General features: G+C 46.2%; 1 protein-coding gene across 1 annotated transcript in view; it reads left to right on the forward strand.

Moving 5' to 3' along the window:
* The window catches only part of gpr158b (G protein-coupled receptor 158b), an 80,435-nt gene that overhangs the window by 18,244 nt on the left and 46,753 nt on the right, over positions 1–15,438 (forward strand). Inside the window, exons 3-4 of the mRNA XM_086203000.1 lie at positions 10,538–10,640; positions 13,177–13,388. Of these exons, the coding sequence (XP_086059126.1) occupies positions 10,538–10,640; positions 13,177–13,388 (315 nt within the window). The remainder of the gene's footprint in view (positions 1–10,537; positions 10,641–13,176; positions 13,389–15,438) is intronic.

The raw sequence follows: 15,438 nt of genomic DNA on the forward strand, positions 1-15,438 counted from the left end.
CTGTGGAGGAAGCTGGAGTACCAGAGAGAACCCAGCAGGAACAGGGAGAACATGGAGACTCACACAGAAAGACCCTGTACTCTGGTCTCATATGAAACAAGGGTTTTGAGTCTGACACACAGTTGTTAGAGAGGGTCTGATAAAGTAGTGATATTGAGTTGCATTATGGGAAATGTAGGGCCAGTATTTCTGAAGCTCAAGCAATGTGGTGGACTGAAATACTTCTTTTGCTCTGACTTGGACCAAAGCAACGTGCTGGCAACATTGTTGTCATTCACACGACATCTGAGGATCACCTCGAGACTTTGAATCTGAACAAGAGTCCACTGGGATGAACTCAGATGACTTTAAAGGTCAAAGGTCAAAGTTATTGTTACCTTACTTGAAGTCGATATCTCAGGAACACCTTGAGGGAACACCTATGGGGTCAAGGACGACCTGAACACATTTTTGTTGGTCAAAGGTCAATGTTACAGAGACAGACACGCGTTGTTGTAGCACACGACTGTGACGCAGGGTTCTAGTACACCTCTGTTTCTGGAAAATCCCTCTCTTGACTCACGATTATGGGTGTCTCTTTAACAAGATGGAATACCAGAATCGGTGGCATAGCATCTTCACATCAGCCCTCTAATCTTTAATTAGGCTGATGACGTGCATTGTGTCGAAGGAGAGCGAAAGGACGCTGATGCGTTCAGAGCAGACAGGAGCGATAAGCAGTGACAACAGAGAGGGACGGTCATCAGGGAGGATTCGTCCTCTGCAGGGAAAAACTGTTCACGCTCTAATCTGTTGCCTGCAGCTCAGCGGCTGCCGTGGCAAAATGTAAGAGCTTGTCAAGTCTGCTGAAGCAGTCGGATCCTAATTGACTGAGGCCTCCCAGTCGAGTCAGTGTGGAGAGCTGGGGACCACCCATCCAGATGTCTTTGTGGAGAACTCATCTAAAAAGTCTTAAAGTGGCAAGAGAGACGTGCACTCATGACGGGTCCTTTCTGAATTCACCTCTCCTCATCGTTCCGGCGTGGTAAATATCCTTTCAGGAGCAAAAAGCAAAAGAGAACCAGAGAAAGGAGTCACGCAGCACTTTAACCACCACAGACACTAATACAGAACCTAAATATCCAGTGTTTGTCTTAACTTGTCCAGACAATCTCCCTTCTCAGACATCCACTGTTTCAGTGGCTGGTTGTCTTGTGAAAGAGCAGCAGGCAGATTCCTAACCCCAAGGGACAGAGTGATTGTAATGCTTTTAGGGTTTAATGCTTTCAGTGTATTTATAGATCTCCGAGGGACACAGAGTGCTGTCTTTCTCCCGCTCTTGCTTTTGCCAACTGCCATTTTGGCGGCCTGTTCACAGCTTTTTATCAAACCACACACTTCTGCAGGAAACTGAAGCATGTAAACCTCGGTCCAAACCTGGGGGTGGCTCAAATAATTCAGTTTTGAGACATGTGAAGTTGCATGTGTTAGCTCACGTGATCGAGGCATGTCAGAAACTGTGCTGGTCTTTTCTATGCCGCCGTGTTTCAGGTTGTTGGTCCATCCGTCTGTCCCAGTCCTGTTGATGCCATATCAGGAACGCCTTGAGAGAATTTCTTCAAGCTTTGCACAAATTTCCACAAGGACTCAAGGATGGAGTGACAGGATTTTGGTCATCAAAGGTTTGAGGTCACTATGACATCACACATAAAGGAGGCGTCCATCCACTGTTTGTTTTCATTTGGTTTGTTTGTTAGAGATATTACACAAAAATGGAGGCTAATTTTCAACAAACACTGGTGGAGGGGAAAACTCATGATGTTTGGGGGCAGATCCATTTGATTCAGTGAAAAATTGCTTCTTCTTGTTCTTCTCTTTTGCATTGGGTTGTGCCGCGCTGGCCCTGGCTCCAAGTGCCTTCGAGTTTCAATATTTGTACAGTTTATGTCTGAACAATTCTCCAAGGTTTTTCAGAGGGAAATTAAACACGAAAAAAACATCTTTTGGGTCTGATTTATTCCTCTTATGTCAATGTAAATGCAGGTATGAAATATTTTTACCTCCCATGTGTATTTTAAGCCTGCCAGGCTGTTGTTAAAATGCCCACATTTTGAGGAGCAGCAAGGATCGTATACGTCCCCTTCACAAGTGTTTTTCTCTTTCTGTGATTGACAAAGCAACCCTGAACCCTGACAACTGGGTGTTAGAAAAGTGTTGAACTAAAAGCCCTGACTGTTTCAACTGCAAGGCGCAATTATAAAATAGATTCCAACTTTCAGCCTGCAGTCTGATGAAGGCGATTCATCAAACGGAGACGTGTCAAACGACCATTTCATAGCTCCTTCATTCTGGCGGAGGAGAAACGAGGCTGGCCTTGGCACCGCGAACGTTCTTTTAAGGTGTGTGTGTGTGTGTGTGTGTGTGTGTGTGTGTGTGTGTGTGTGTGTGTGTGTGTGTGTGTTGTGTATAATCTAGATGGAGAAAGTGGCACCACTGACAATCAGCGAGGCAGTTCAGAGGTTTGGTGACATTAATCCTGCTTTGATGCGCTACTCATCTGCAACATTGGCAGCGTCATCCTGCTGGGACCTCTACTTACAGTCCTTGTTGTTGCATTTCTCTGTGTGAACATTAATTATTTCACAAATGTTTGGCCTATTCAGCTCCCGCTTTTTAATTATGTTGATTTTATTTCATCTTTTTGGAAATACCAGCTAATAACCCTCTCATACAGTGTTGAAACTGGACTAAAATCTTGCTAACCCTCTTCTTTGCGTTGGTGAGAATAGTGTTGGGTACCGACTTAAACTCATTAATATATGCAACAATTTAGCTGCACAGAGGCTGATAAAAGACTAGAATAAGCACCTTATTACATCTTTCCTCCCTCCATGGCCCTGACTGAGTTTCTCTGGTGTGAGCAGAAGCTGCTTCATAACGAAGACTGGTAGTGTGTAAATGTAGGTATTATCTACCTACCTACCTACCTACCCACCTACCTCCCGACCTACCTACCTACTCACCTACCTGACTACCTGCCCACCTACCTGCCCACCTACCTGACTACCTGCCCACCTACCTGACTACCTGTCCACCAGCTGCCTACCTGCCCACCTACCTGACTACCTGTCCACCAGCTGCCTACCTGCCCACCTACCTGACTACCTGCCCACCTACCTGCCCACCTCCCTGCCTACCTGCCCATCTACCTGACTACCTCCCTACCTCCCTGCCCACCTACCTGACTACCTGTCCACCAGCTGCCTACCTGCCCACCTACCTGACTACCTGCCCACCTACCTGCCCACCTCCCTGCCCACCTCCCTGCCTACCTGCCCATCTACCTGACTACCTCCCTACCTCCCTGCCCACCTACCTGACTACCTGTCCACCAGCTGCCTACCTGCCCACCTACCTGACTACCTGCCCACCTACCTGCCCACCTCCCTGCCTACCTGCCCATCTACCTGACTACCTGTCCACCAGCTGCCTACCTGCCCACCTACCTGCCTACCTGCTCGCCTACCCGCCCACCTGCCCACCTACCTGCCTACCTACCAGACTACCTGACTACCTACCCACCTACCTGCCCACCTACCTGACTACCTACCTACCTACCTACCCAACTACCTGCCCAACAACCTGCCCGCATACCCGCCTACCTGCCCACCTACCCGCCTACCTGCCCACCAATCGCCTACCTGCCCACCTACCTGCCTACCTGCTTGCCTACCCGCCTACCTGCCTACCTACCTGCCCGCCTACCTGCTCGCCTACCTACCTGACTACCTGCCCACCTATCTGCCTACCTGCCCACCTACCTGACTACCTACCTACCTACCTGCCTACCTGACTACCTACCCACAGTTTTATATCATCTCCACCAGTCAGACAGGATGAACCATCCTTGCCAAGACCCAAATTCTGTCTAGCTGCAAATCAGAGAGTTTGCACGGAGATGACAGAAAAATTCTAAAAGGTTTATTCATTTTTAAAGCTGCATGTTGGTGTATCGGGTAGCAACGCAGGTTTGCTGTAATTGTCAGAGAAATAGACCTGGTAGACTGTGTGACGTTCCCTGGATGAGTGCGGCCAGTTCAGGAGGCTCATTGGTTATTTTGACCTAACTGCTGACCCATCTCTAACCACAGAAGTGTCATGGCTATTTTTGTAGGAATGCCAACGCTGTTTGGTCCAGCAATTTGTTCTCCATCCTGAATGGAGATACACTCTCTGTATAGTCATGAGACTCCTGCTTCATCGTGTGGGATGGACGCGCTGTGGAGTCGCTGAGCATGTCAGCAATGTAGAACGCCATTCATTGATCCAGAAACAAGAAGTGTTTTGAAATCAATTCTTTTCATGACGGGGGCAGATGAGGAGTTCAAGTGATGCTGCCCATTCGGCCCCGTTCATATTTTAAAACCTCACTCATGCCTGTGTGTAACAGACGAGAGGGTCGGGTCAGCTGAAAGCGCCTTCCAAAGGCGTAGGGATCTGGAAGCACTTCTGGAGCCTTCTGTGTGGTATTGGCCTCACTGGAATCAATGTAGCACTGACACTGTGAGGAGCAAAAGTTTGAGAAATAGAAAGTTTTTACTCTTTTATGCCTGAGAAAAACAGGTGCCAGCAGATGAATAGAGGAGGGAGATAATAGCTGAGGCTCACAAAGGGCCCAAAGCATCGACTTCCCTCGTTCAAGTTCACATTTCATGAAAATATCATGGAAAATGAATACTTGAAACACTTGTCTAAAACGATCATGGCCATTTGCAAACACTCATTGTCAAATACCAAGCATGAAAAGTCTAGAACTACTTGTGAAGTTGTACATGGTGCGCAAACAACACATTTGGGATTTTATCTTTGTTTTACTGTGATTTACTTTCCTGAACTCCACCCATTCTTCACATTCCATCACAGCTGAGGCTTATGACAATGCTGAGTCATCGGTCTGTGGGTGTGTAAGGATGAAATAACATCTTATAGGCTGGATGTTTGACTGGATCTGGATTTCCTGGGTCTTTGACAATGTAACAAGTCCATTTCTGAGGGACTTTGATGAGCAGTGGATTGATTTTTCTGCCTTCTTGGTGCTAAGAATAATTGACATAGTTGCATGATTGCGTGTTCAATTATCTGATAAATGTGCTGATTGCACCTGCTGTTGTGTTTGTATCTGATTTATGTAGATGTATTCACAAGAACGAAAGCGTTCAATTGATGTGTAGCATGAGTAGCTGCTTCAAAACAGAAGGCTGATAAATATTGGTTCAGTCCCACTGCGCCGCCGTTTGAGTCGTCTGTTGTCTGGACAGTGGAGACGTGTCTTCAGCCGTAACTCTGCAGCAACAATTCCCTGCATCTATTTATTCTGTCAGCCTTCCTCACTTCACACGTACCATCGACAGCTACTCTCTGCTGGTCTTTGCCAGTTTAGAGATCTGAGACTGTTTGTCAGCTTTGAAACACGACTCATCTTGTTCAGGGGGAAGCTTTAGCTTGGCGAGCATTTCTTTTGTTTAATAAATCATACAAAAGATACAAACAGAATGAATACTGGCAAAAATGCTGTGTTGAACCACTTCAGTACCAAACTCTCTACTGCTGTCCGCTTTGCAAATTTTTCTAAAAGTGTGACATGGTTTAGCTCAGCATAACGTTTGGATGCAGGAAGAAAGTGCTTTCCTGGCTCAATCCTAGGTTCCAAAGTACAGCTACAGACAAAGACAGCGGTGGAGCTGAGCGAGCAATGATAAATCCAGCAATTTGGACCCCAGCAACAGGTATTCGTTTTTCTATTCTTAGTCTTCCTCTGAAGCTAAGCTAAGCTAGCAGGATCTGGCTATGTAAAGGCAAACATGAGAGTAATGTCTCCACGTTCTTATCTACAAGAGAAGCGCATATCCTAGAGTGTACAACTGCTCCTTCAACATGGACTCCATTTTGAATGATATCATAAATCTAAGAAAAGACTTCAACAGTGATTGTCACTTATTCATACCATGAGGTATAAATCTAGTTCTCCACAGAAGTCCTCCTAGAGGGGACTTCTACTGCACTATTTATGAAATTCATGTCAAATTTATTGCAGCTTTAATTAGTGCAAGTATGTGCATCCACGTGTGTGTATCCATAGTGCTGTCTGTCAGGCCCAGATGGTATGTAAGCCTGTGTTGCTCCCACAGTTATCAATGCAAGCTGCAATTATGCAGGCGCTTACATTCTGCAAACAAGCCTTAATTCCTAATTTAGATATTAATTAGTTTCCCTGTTACTTGGCAAAGCCCTGTGATTTCCCCTGACATCAGGCATGTTTAGAACTGGGCCGTCTGCTGTTTCCTGCTGCTGAAGAGCTTGCAGACGATGTTGAAGTCTCAGAAACATGATTGAAGCAAGTTCATTAACAAAGACCAAACTACAGTGGGGGTGGGAGGGAGCACAGCCATCAGCAGCCAGTGAAAACACACACACACACACACACACACACACACACACACACACACACACACACACAGGCAGTTTAACCCTGAGAACACTGAGTAACCCTGGGAAAAAATTCCACCTGAGTGATTGGCTCATGGATCAGGAGACTGCACTCGTGGGGGACTGAAGCCCTCCAGTGATTGGTAGCACATTTCTCACAGCAATTTTTAACACTAGCCCATGAAATGATGAAGGATGAGTTACGTCCTGAGCTTTTTCAGTCCTCTTTAGCAGCTGAACTTGTCTCATCGATGACAGACCTGGGAGCAGATGAAGGGTCCAGGAAGGAAGCCTGCTTGAGATGAACACATGTACACCTTCCCGTAGATCCCACCTTGGCATCAGACCCTTGAGCCCAGCGACATTTCTGAGGCCATAGAAGGGTTGTATCATTTAAAGATTGTATCATTTACTTCATGTCATTTTTACTTTTGAATGATAGACTGTTGAGGTGTGGACTGACTTTGCGTCTCTGCACCTAAAACAATAACTTCTTGTTCAACTGGAGCGACTTTTGTTTTGATCTGATTTTTGTGATATTAGCTCAAAGGAGCATGTAAAGATTAAATGATGAGAGGTACAGGAATGCAACCTTGTGAGGCTCCACATGTTGTTGGAAGGCAGCTCTCAATACGACACTGGCACTGTTCACAGGTAAGACCTGGACCAGCTCACAGCACACGTAAGAGACCAAACAATGTTTGAGTCTGACTATCGATATATTGTGGTGATCGTGGGCAAGACAGTGGAAACGTTCAGTACTGCATATTTATACAATACTGCTGTTACTTGAGTTCCACCATTTTCCTTTAATTGTTTTGAGGCTCTAACACTTGATTGCTTGTGTTTATGGAGGACATTCTGGGACGTACGGATGCTGTAGTGCAAACAAAATAATGAACACTGCTGGAGCTCATTTCATGAAGAGATCGGTTCATTTTTATTCCCGGATGGAGCATTTTCTTTAGCTCGTTAGCAACTGAAGTAGGAAGCATTCGGCGACATCGCTGCAGCTGTTTGTTCTACGTCGTGGTTGATCGGTCTGATGAAGGAGTTTTGGATTGATCAGTTATTCCTTTGCTCTCTCATGGTTTCTTATTGCACCAACTCTCCATAACACAGAGATCATGTGGGGATTGATGAGAATGTATTGATGCCCATAATCAACTCTGCTTTGCCACATATTGTTTCTTGATCAGTTTTCTGTTTGGCTGTTCCATATTTTCATCATCAACTCGACTATTTTAGCGTTTCCAAGTCTGAAGACGATGTAAGGAGGCTCAGTAGAAGTAACCCATCACCTGAGGGGTGTACGCATGCGTCTCATCAACTGACAGGCAGCACCGCCGTTATAGTGTGTCTTTGTCCAGATTACGTCTGGATGCAGTTCCACCTGATGACATTTACACCTGGCCTGCGATGGACTGGCGACCCGTCCAGCGTGAACCCCGCCTCTCACCCATAGTCAGCTGGGATAGGCTTTTTCTGTGTGACTGTGCTGGTGATGGGTTGATGTATTTTGTATCCATTCTGTGTTCTTGACGTGTACAGAAACAAGTTTCCCTACAAGGACCAATAAATCTAATCTAATCTAATCCAGCCCCCTGCGACCCTTAACGGATTAACAGTAGGGAAAATGGATGGATGGACGGATGGATGGATGGATGGATGGATGGATGGACGGACGGACAGATGGATAGATGGATGGACGGACGGACGGATGGATGGATGGAAGGATGGATGGATGGATGGACGGACGGATGGATGGATGGAAGGATGGATGGATGAATGGACGGACGGATGGATGGATGCATGGATGGACGGATAGATGGATGGATGGATGGATAAATGGATGGATGGATGGATGAATGGATGGATAAATGGATGGATGGATGGATGGATGGATAAATGGATGGATGGATGGACGGATGGATGGATGCATGGATGGACGGATGGATGAATGGATGGATGGATAAATGGATGGATGGATGGATGCATGGATGGATGGATGGATAAATGGATGGATGGATGGATGGATGCATGCATGGATGGACGGATGGATGGATGGAGAAATGGATGGATGGATGGATGCATGGATGGACAGATAGATAAATGGATGGATGGATGGACAGATGCATGGATGGATAAATGGATAAATGGATGGATGGATGGATGGACGGATGGATGAATGGATGGATGGATGAATGGATGGATGGATAAATGGATGGATGGATGGATGCATGGATGGATGGACGGATGGATGGATGGATAAATGGATGGATGGATGGATGCATGCATGGATGGACGGATGGATGGATGGAGAAATGGATGGATGGATGGATAAATGGATGGATGGATGGATAGATGGATGGATGGATGGATGGACGGATGGATGGATAGATGGATGGATGGATGATAAATGGATGGATGGATGGATGGATGGATGGATGGATGGATGGATGGTTGGATGGATGATGGACGGATGGATGGATGGATAAATGGATGGATGGATGGATAAATGGATGGATGGATGGATGGATGGATGGATGGATAAATGGATGGATGGATGGATAAATGGATGGATGGATGGATGGATGGATGGATGGATGGATGGATGGATAAATGGATGGATGGATGGATAAATGGATGGATGGATGGATGGATGGATGGATAAATGGATGGATGGATGGATAAATGGATGGATAAATGGATGGATGGATGGATGGATGGATGGATGGATATTTCCACCTGGTGCTAACCTGTGTGGATAGCAAACCTCCAGCTCGCCCTCTCACCAGCTGCAGCTTCTCTCTCTCGCCCACTCACCTCACACGTTACACGCACTAAACTATTCTTAAAGGAGCGATAGTTTAGCAGCACAACACGCGTGACGGGGGCCCTTACACAGACAGACTGGCAGTCAGAGCCTCGTACATGCTGTCAAACTGCAGCCGATGTTGAAAAGAGGAGATGCGCTCAGCCACACTTCAGCTCACGTGGTTGTTGCATGTGGACTGAAAACATTTACACTTGAGTTCACTGCGGTGACAATGTGGTCTAAACCCCCTGGCCAATCACATCCACTGTCCCATTGCACTCTGGTCACCCAAAACACAGTTTAATCCCTTTTATAAGCAATTCAGAATTTTGTGATTTATCCAAATTGAACCTCTGTGTACCAAACCTGTCCATCAGTCTGTCCTCCTTTCTCTCTCTCTTTATCTCTGTCCCTCTTTCCTTCTGTCTCTCTGTCTTCCTTCATTCTCTGTCTTTGTCTCTGTCCATCAGTCTCTCCTCCTTTCTCTCCCTCTTTATCTCTGTCCCTCTCTTTCCTTCTGTCTCTCTGTCTTCCTCCATTCTCTGTCTTTGTCTCTGTCCATCAGTCTGTCCTCCTTTCTCTCTCTCTTTATCTCTGTCCCTCTTTCCTTCTGTCTCTCTGTCTTCCTCCATTCTCTCTCTTTGTCTCTGTCCATCAGTCTCTCCTCCTTTCTCTCCCTCTTTATCTCTGTCTCTCTCTCTCCTTCTGTCTCTCTGTCTTCCTCCATTCTCTGTCTTTGTCTCTGTCCTGCTCTCCTGCTCTCTCTCCGTCCCCACTGATCCTGGATCTGCTCCACCTTCCTGCTGGTAAAGGAAGGTTCTGGTGGCTGCTGTTGCAGGATGTGCTGCTGATGGAGAATTGTTGGGTGGAGGTTCATTGAAGGAGGGAGGTGCTGGACCTGCTCTACTTGGACAGAGTCAGGACAGAACTAATACAAATAAAACTGACTCAACCTGACTTGAGTAGACGGTGTGCTGCTTTCCAAGGTCGTCTGCTTGGTCCATGCTCTCGTTCTGCCCTCACTGTGAACGCTGCAGTACTGTGACACTGCTGGTAAAATCTCTCCTTCTACTCTTTTTTTGGTCAATCACTTTGATCTACCCTTCACTTGCATTCACAACATAAGAAGAAAGCTGACCAGCAGGGGAATGCAGACGGAAGAAATTGTGCTCCAGCATGGTATGAAGCAATCGGACCTCATGTGAAAACGCCTTTAATCTTCTGTCTGTCTGTCTCTGCCCTTTCTTCTCCCAGTGCACGCCCATCGGTGGCCATGGATTTGTGTTGGACAAGTACAAGTGCCAGTGCAAGAGAGGATTTTACCATCCGAGTCGAGTGGCGCTCAATGGCTTTAAAAGTAGGTTACAAATCCCTCCGTGGTATTAAAACACATATTGCAGCAAGATGTCAGATCAAAACTTGAATCTTTCAAAAGACACTTTCAGGATTAAAAACAAACACCTTCTTATTGGAGGGGAGGGGTGTTCCTCTGTCTTTGGATGTTATCCTGGGGCCTGTGAGGTTGTGAGATCTCAAGCAACTGACGGCTGTTTCTGTGCTGAGCTCTGGTGGGAGACACAGGTGGCAGCTGATTCACAGACCTGTTGCTTGATGAGTCATAGTAGTCACAGAGCACTTGGAGGAGGAGGCTTGAAAAAAAGGTTTAGTCACAGTTTAATTTATCCTTTTTCTGAGCTCCATGCTCATCAGTTGCTGTTCGTCTTTGTACAGTTTTGAATTTTGGAGCCGTCTGTGCGGCAGGACGGAGCTGCTGACACTCCTGTATCTCTGAAGCACTGGAACGACGCTGCAGCAGCCACAGCGTCGTTCCAGTGTCACCTGTGACAAAAAGCCATGATGTGCACGTGCCGTCCGTCTCTCTTACCTTCCCTGTTCATGCGTGAGAGTCACAAATAAACAAACACACCTCAACATGTACGGACTTTGCATCTTACGAGCTCCCTCTTGTCAAAAAGGTTTCTCCTTATTTCCATCCAATTTTCACTCTGTAAAATGATGAATGATGATGCATGAATCTGGCCGTGGAAGGCTGTTCAAGCTTTCACTGGGGAAAGTCGAATGTCCTCTGGGCTCAGGGAGAACCGGATTTTAAGAAGCAGTCCTAAAAGGAGGATTGGTGACACGAGCTGCTCCTGGTCCACAATGAAGAACTTTGCAGACTCCACGTCAAAAACAGTGAGAATGGACGCAGGGAGAGAAGCAGGGGTCATGCAGAGGTTCAAACGAGGCCTCAGAGAGGAAAATACATATTTTGAGGCCGCAAGATATCACTTGTTTCTCCTATTTAATTCATTTGTGGCCACAAGATTGGTTTGTTCCGGTGATTCTCTAAGTTTATCGTTTTTAACTAATTATCTTGTGTGGCAATGAAATAATCAAACTGAGGGAACAAGTTCTATTTTTATGTCATCAAAATATTTATATTTTTTCTCTATGCCCACAAAAAAAGTTTAATTTTGTCTCTTCAGCCACTCCGGAACATGAAAGAAAAGAAAAGTTTTAATTCATGTAATTTTAATTTGTTTTTGTTTTTTCAATGAGGGAGCAGTGAAGGTGGCATTTCAAGGATGTTGATGAGGTTAAAGAGGCTGATTTCTGCACAAACCTTGTCGTGCACATGTGGTCGTATTTGTATGTGCCTCCTTCCAGGAGTGGAGGGGATCTTGAATGGTTCCGTTTTGCTTCCTGGTCTGAGAGCACAGCAGTGTCCTTATGATGAGTGACATCATCAAGCAGCTGCAGCGCTCGTCATCCCTGAGTCCAACAGCACACCCGGGGGTGGGGGGGTGAAGCAGGAGCTTTATTGAAATGCAGCGTGATGAAGCTTGTCTATTAAGAGATTCCTCCTCCAGCCCCGCCGGTGCACCGGTCATTAAAAATCTCACCGTGGTTCAGATTGGGTCGCAGTAGGTGGTGACCCTGATAGCTTCCCTCCAGGAAAATGTCAGATATTCTTTTTGCACCCCTGTAAAACCGGACCAGAATTTGTATTGTTCCCTAGCAACAGGCGAAGAGGACGAGAATCAAAACGGAAGAGACGGAAAGAAAAAGACACAGGCTGCAATCACAAGTGAAGTGATTGGAAACGTGCAGGAGAAGCTCATCAAACATGACATTTTACCTGAGTGTCAGGTTATAGAGAGCGGGATCAATATTCTAGGTATTCTGACATGGCAAACGCTGTGTTACACCACTGGAACTAAAACCCGTTATCCCATTATCCCAGCACATTGAACACATTCCTGCCAGCTTCTCCTGAAATATTGTGCAACTTTATCTCATGAGCTCTGGGACCTACAGGGGAATGACACGCCTATGCAACTGCAAAGTGTCTACAAATTGAATCTAAATCTCGCAACGGCAGACGTGTCGCAGTCATGTACTGAAAAATGATTACACTCTGGTTTTGAGGAAAAAGGTTATGTGCCCTCCCCAATGAGATGTTGGGAAAAGCAATCAGGGGAACAGATTTGATAAACCGTATCTGAGCGTGGCGAAACACGCTGGTTTGAAAACAATAATTCACAGCCCAGTGCTGAAGGGTGCAGAGTCACTGTGTTCTGTCCCCCTCTCTTCTTCATTATTCCTTCATCTGCTTAATTAAATGTTGTAATCTTGTAATTAGCACCCCCGAGGTCTTTTTGATTGATGAAGATTTCTGCTCCCTCATATTGATTAACTGAGCATTTAATGTGAAGTTGGTGTCTGACTGTTAAACACCAATGGGTGACACTGATGATCCTTGAAAACAACACCGTAAATCAGATCCGTCTCCTGATTGCTTCCAACTCTCAGGAGGCTTTTTTCAATTCTGCATACACACCCAGTGTTTAGTTTTCTGATTGTCAGCAAACTTCTCATTCTGTCCTCAGGTAAGGAGCAGAGCTCCGACAGAGAGGAGACCACCGACGTCTCCAGTAAGTGCCTACCGTGTCACGAGGGCTGCCCCTACTGCCGGGACAACACGCCCTGCCTCGTCATGGAGGACGGCGTGCTGCGACTTGCTGTGGCCTCCTTCCAGGGTCTGTGCATGGTGCTGGACCTGGGCAGCATGGTGGTGGTCTACCACTTCAGGAGAAATAAGGTAACCCGGGGTCAGAGGTCACCACGATTTGAGTCAACTAAAAGAACATGCATGTGCATGCATGACAGGGACTTCTTCATAATGGAGAGACAAGAAGTAGTTGTCCAAGATGGCCGACCTCAGCTCATTCCTCGTCGACCCCGATCCACTCGCCCTTCACACCCAGGGTCACACACAACTATGGAGTTCCCCTTGTTAAGGGTTAGGGTGTAACAGCTTTGGGACACAATTACAAAGCTCCCTGCTAATACCAAAGAGGCTGTTGCCATGGTTACATCAAGCTTGTTTGGGTGCATTTCTCTTTTTCTGCTGATTTTTTTGGTGTCTGGCCGTCTTCATCAGTTCCTCACACTACAGAGCCTCCACAAAATGACGGCTGTGCATTTAGAGACAAAGGTTGTTGGTTTTTTTTAGCTTTACCATCAACACACATTTTTGTGAATAACGCACAACATCAGGAAATGACTCAAATTTGACAAAGCAGCAAGCTGGATCTCACACTTAATTGCATGATGTGTCCTCTAGTATCAGTTAACCGTTGCGCGACTGTCGGCAGCTACATCGAAGCACACTTGCTGACCAAGGGTTAGACTCTGATGTGACACCAAGCAGCGACCTCCGGGCCTGAGGAGAGAAGACCCAAGTATGGAAAACTGCTGTCCCTTGAGGGGCCACTGGAGGCTGACTCCTCACCTGAGCCAGTCTCTTTGAACTCTGCAACTCTCTCAAGCTTCCTTCTCCTTTCATGGAAGCTGCAGGGGTTGAATTTTTACACAACTACATTGTTTTGATTGGTAGATGAAGGCTTAAAGTGATGCCTTTGATTTCCATGTCATCATCATCAATCACCAAGTCACAGTCGATACCTGCATGTCAGATCCACGCCTGGCTTCTCTCCAGGTCTCATCAAATATTGTCAGCCTTTAAGAACAGGTTCTAGCACCAGAGGGGTCGCTGTCCGCCTCCCAGCAGACTCATATTCATGACACAGATGGTGCTGACAAACAGGAAATTCTCTTCTGTTCTGAATCCTGGTAAACTGAGCCCCTTCAACACTCCTCCATCCTCTGTAGCTTTTAGTGGAGGCTCATTCTTAGAATCAGACTGAGCGAGGAAAGCTATTCTCCAACTGACTCACATTGCAGCTGTTTTTGGACTCTTTTTCATATTCTGCACCTTCATAGCAGTGAGGTATTAGAAGCAGTTTGAGACGTCCGCATCTCCTCGCCTCTGCCATTTCAACAGAGAAAGGTGAGGAGCTCGGGAGTAAAATTGTGATTAGTAATTAATTCTAAACTGATAACGGGAGTGTGGAGGCTGACCTACCCTGAAAAAATATAAAAATAAACCTCTGAAGACATTACAGAACGACATGAAAGTTAAAAGGTTAGTTCAAAATGACATATAGGAAAAATAAAAAGGTAGCACCAAAGAAGCCAGGGGTCACCATGAAAATGAAACAGAAATTCAAATATTAAACTGGGATCAGTCGTTCCCGCTATGATACTGGGCTACAATCTAACATTTACTCTCATTTACAATTCCAACAATAAAGCTTTACTCTAGCAAGTTTCAGTGGGATAGATGGGTATAATGAAATTGATGATAGAGTATCTTTCTCAGACGGGTGTGTCATCAATAAGAAACCATGAAGCACATTTTCCAGCTCAGCATCATATTCATTGTTATCTCCACACTTCCTGGAAACCCTGTGGTAACCACAGTAACCAGTATATTGTGCCACATCTCTGGCAGGCTTATTCCCTGAGGCGAAGCCTGCAGGAAGGTGGGCTTATGGCCAGGGGTCAGTGTGGGCTCAAAATGCCAGCGGTACAACCCTCACACGTCAGTGATAAGTCACTGGGGCTGCCCTCAAGCCCTGGCGGACTCCCTGAGTCTGGGAGTCTGGGAGTCTGTTGGGCTGCAGATTGGGATTAAGACGTACTTTGATTTAAAACAGCAAATGTTTCGTGAGTGTGGGCGCCCCCTGGCAGCCTCAGAGACCTGAGCAGGCTTAGCTGGTTTATAGGGAGGCCTGGTCCTGAGGGGA

Source organism: Aulostomus chinensis, chromosome 5, assembly GCF_037954235.1.
Source record: "Aulostomus chinensis isolate RoL2024-O1b breed Wild chromosome 5, RoL_Achi_v1.0, whole genome shotgun sequence".
NCBI classification, from domain to species: Eukaryota; Metazoa; Chordata; class Actinopteri; order Syngnathiformes; family Aulostomidae; genus Aulostomus; species Aulostomus chinensis.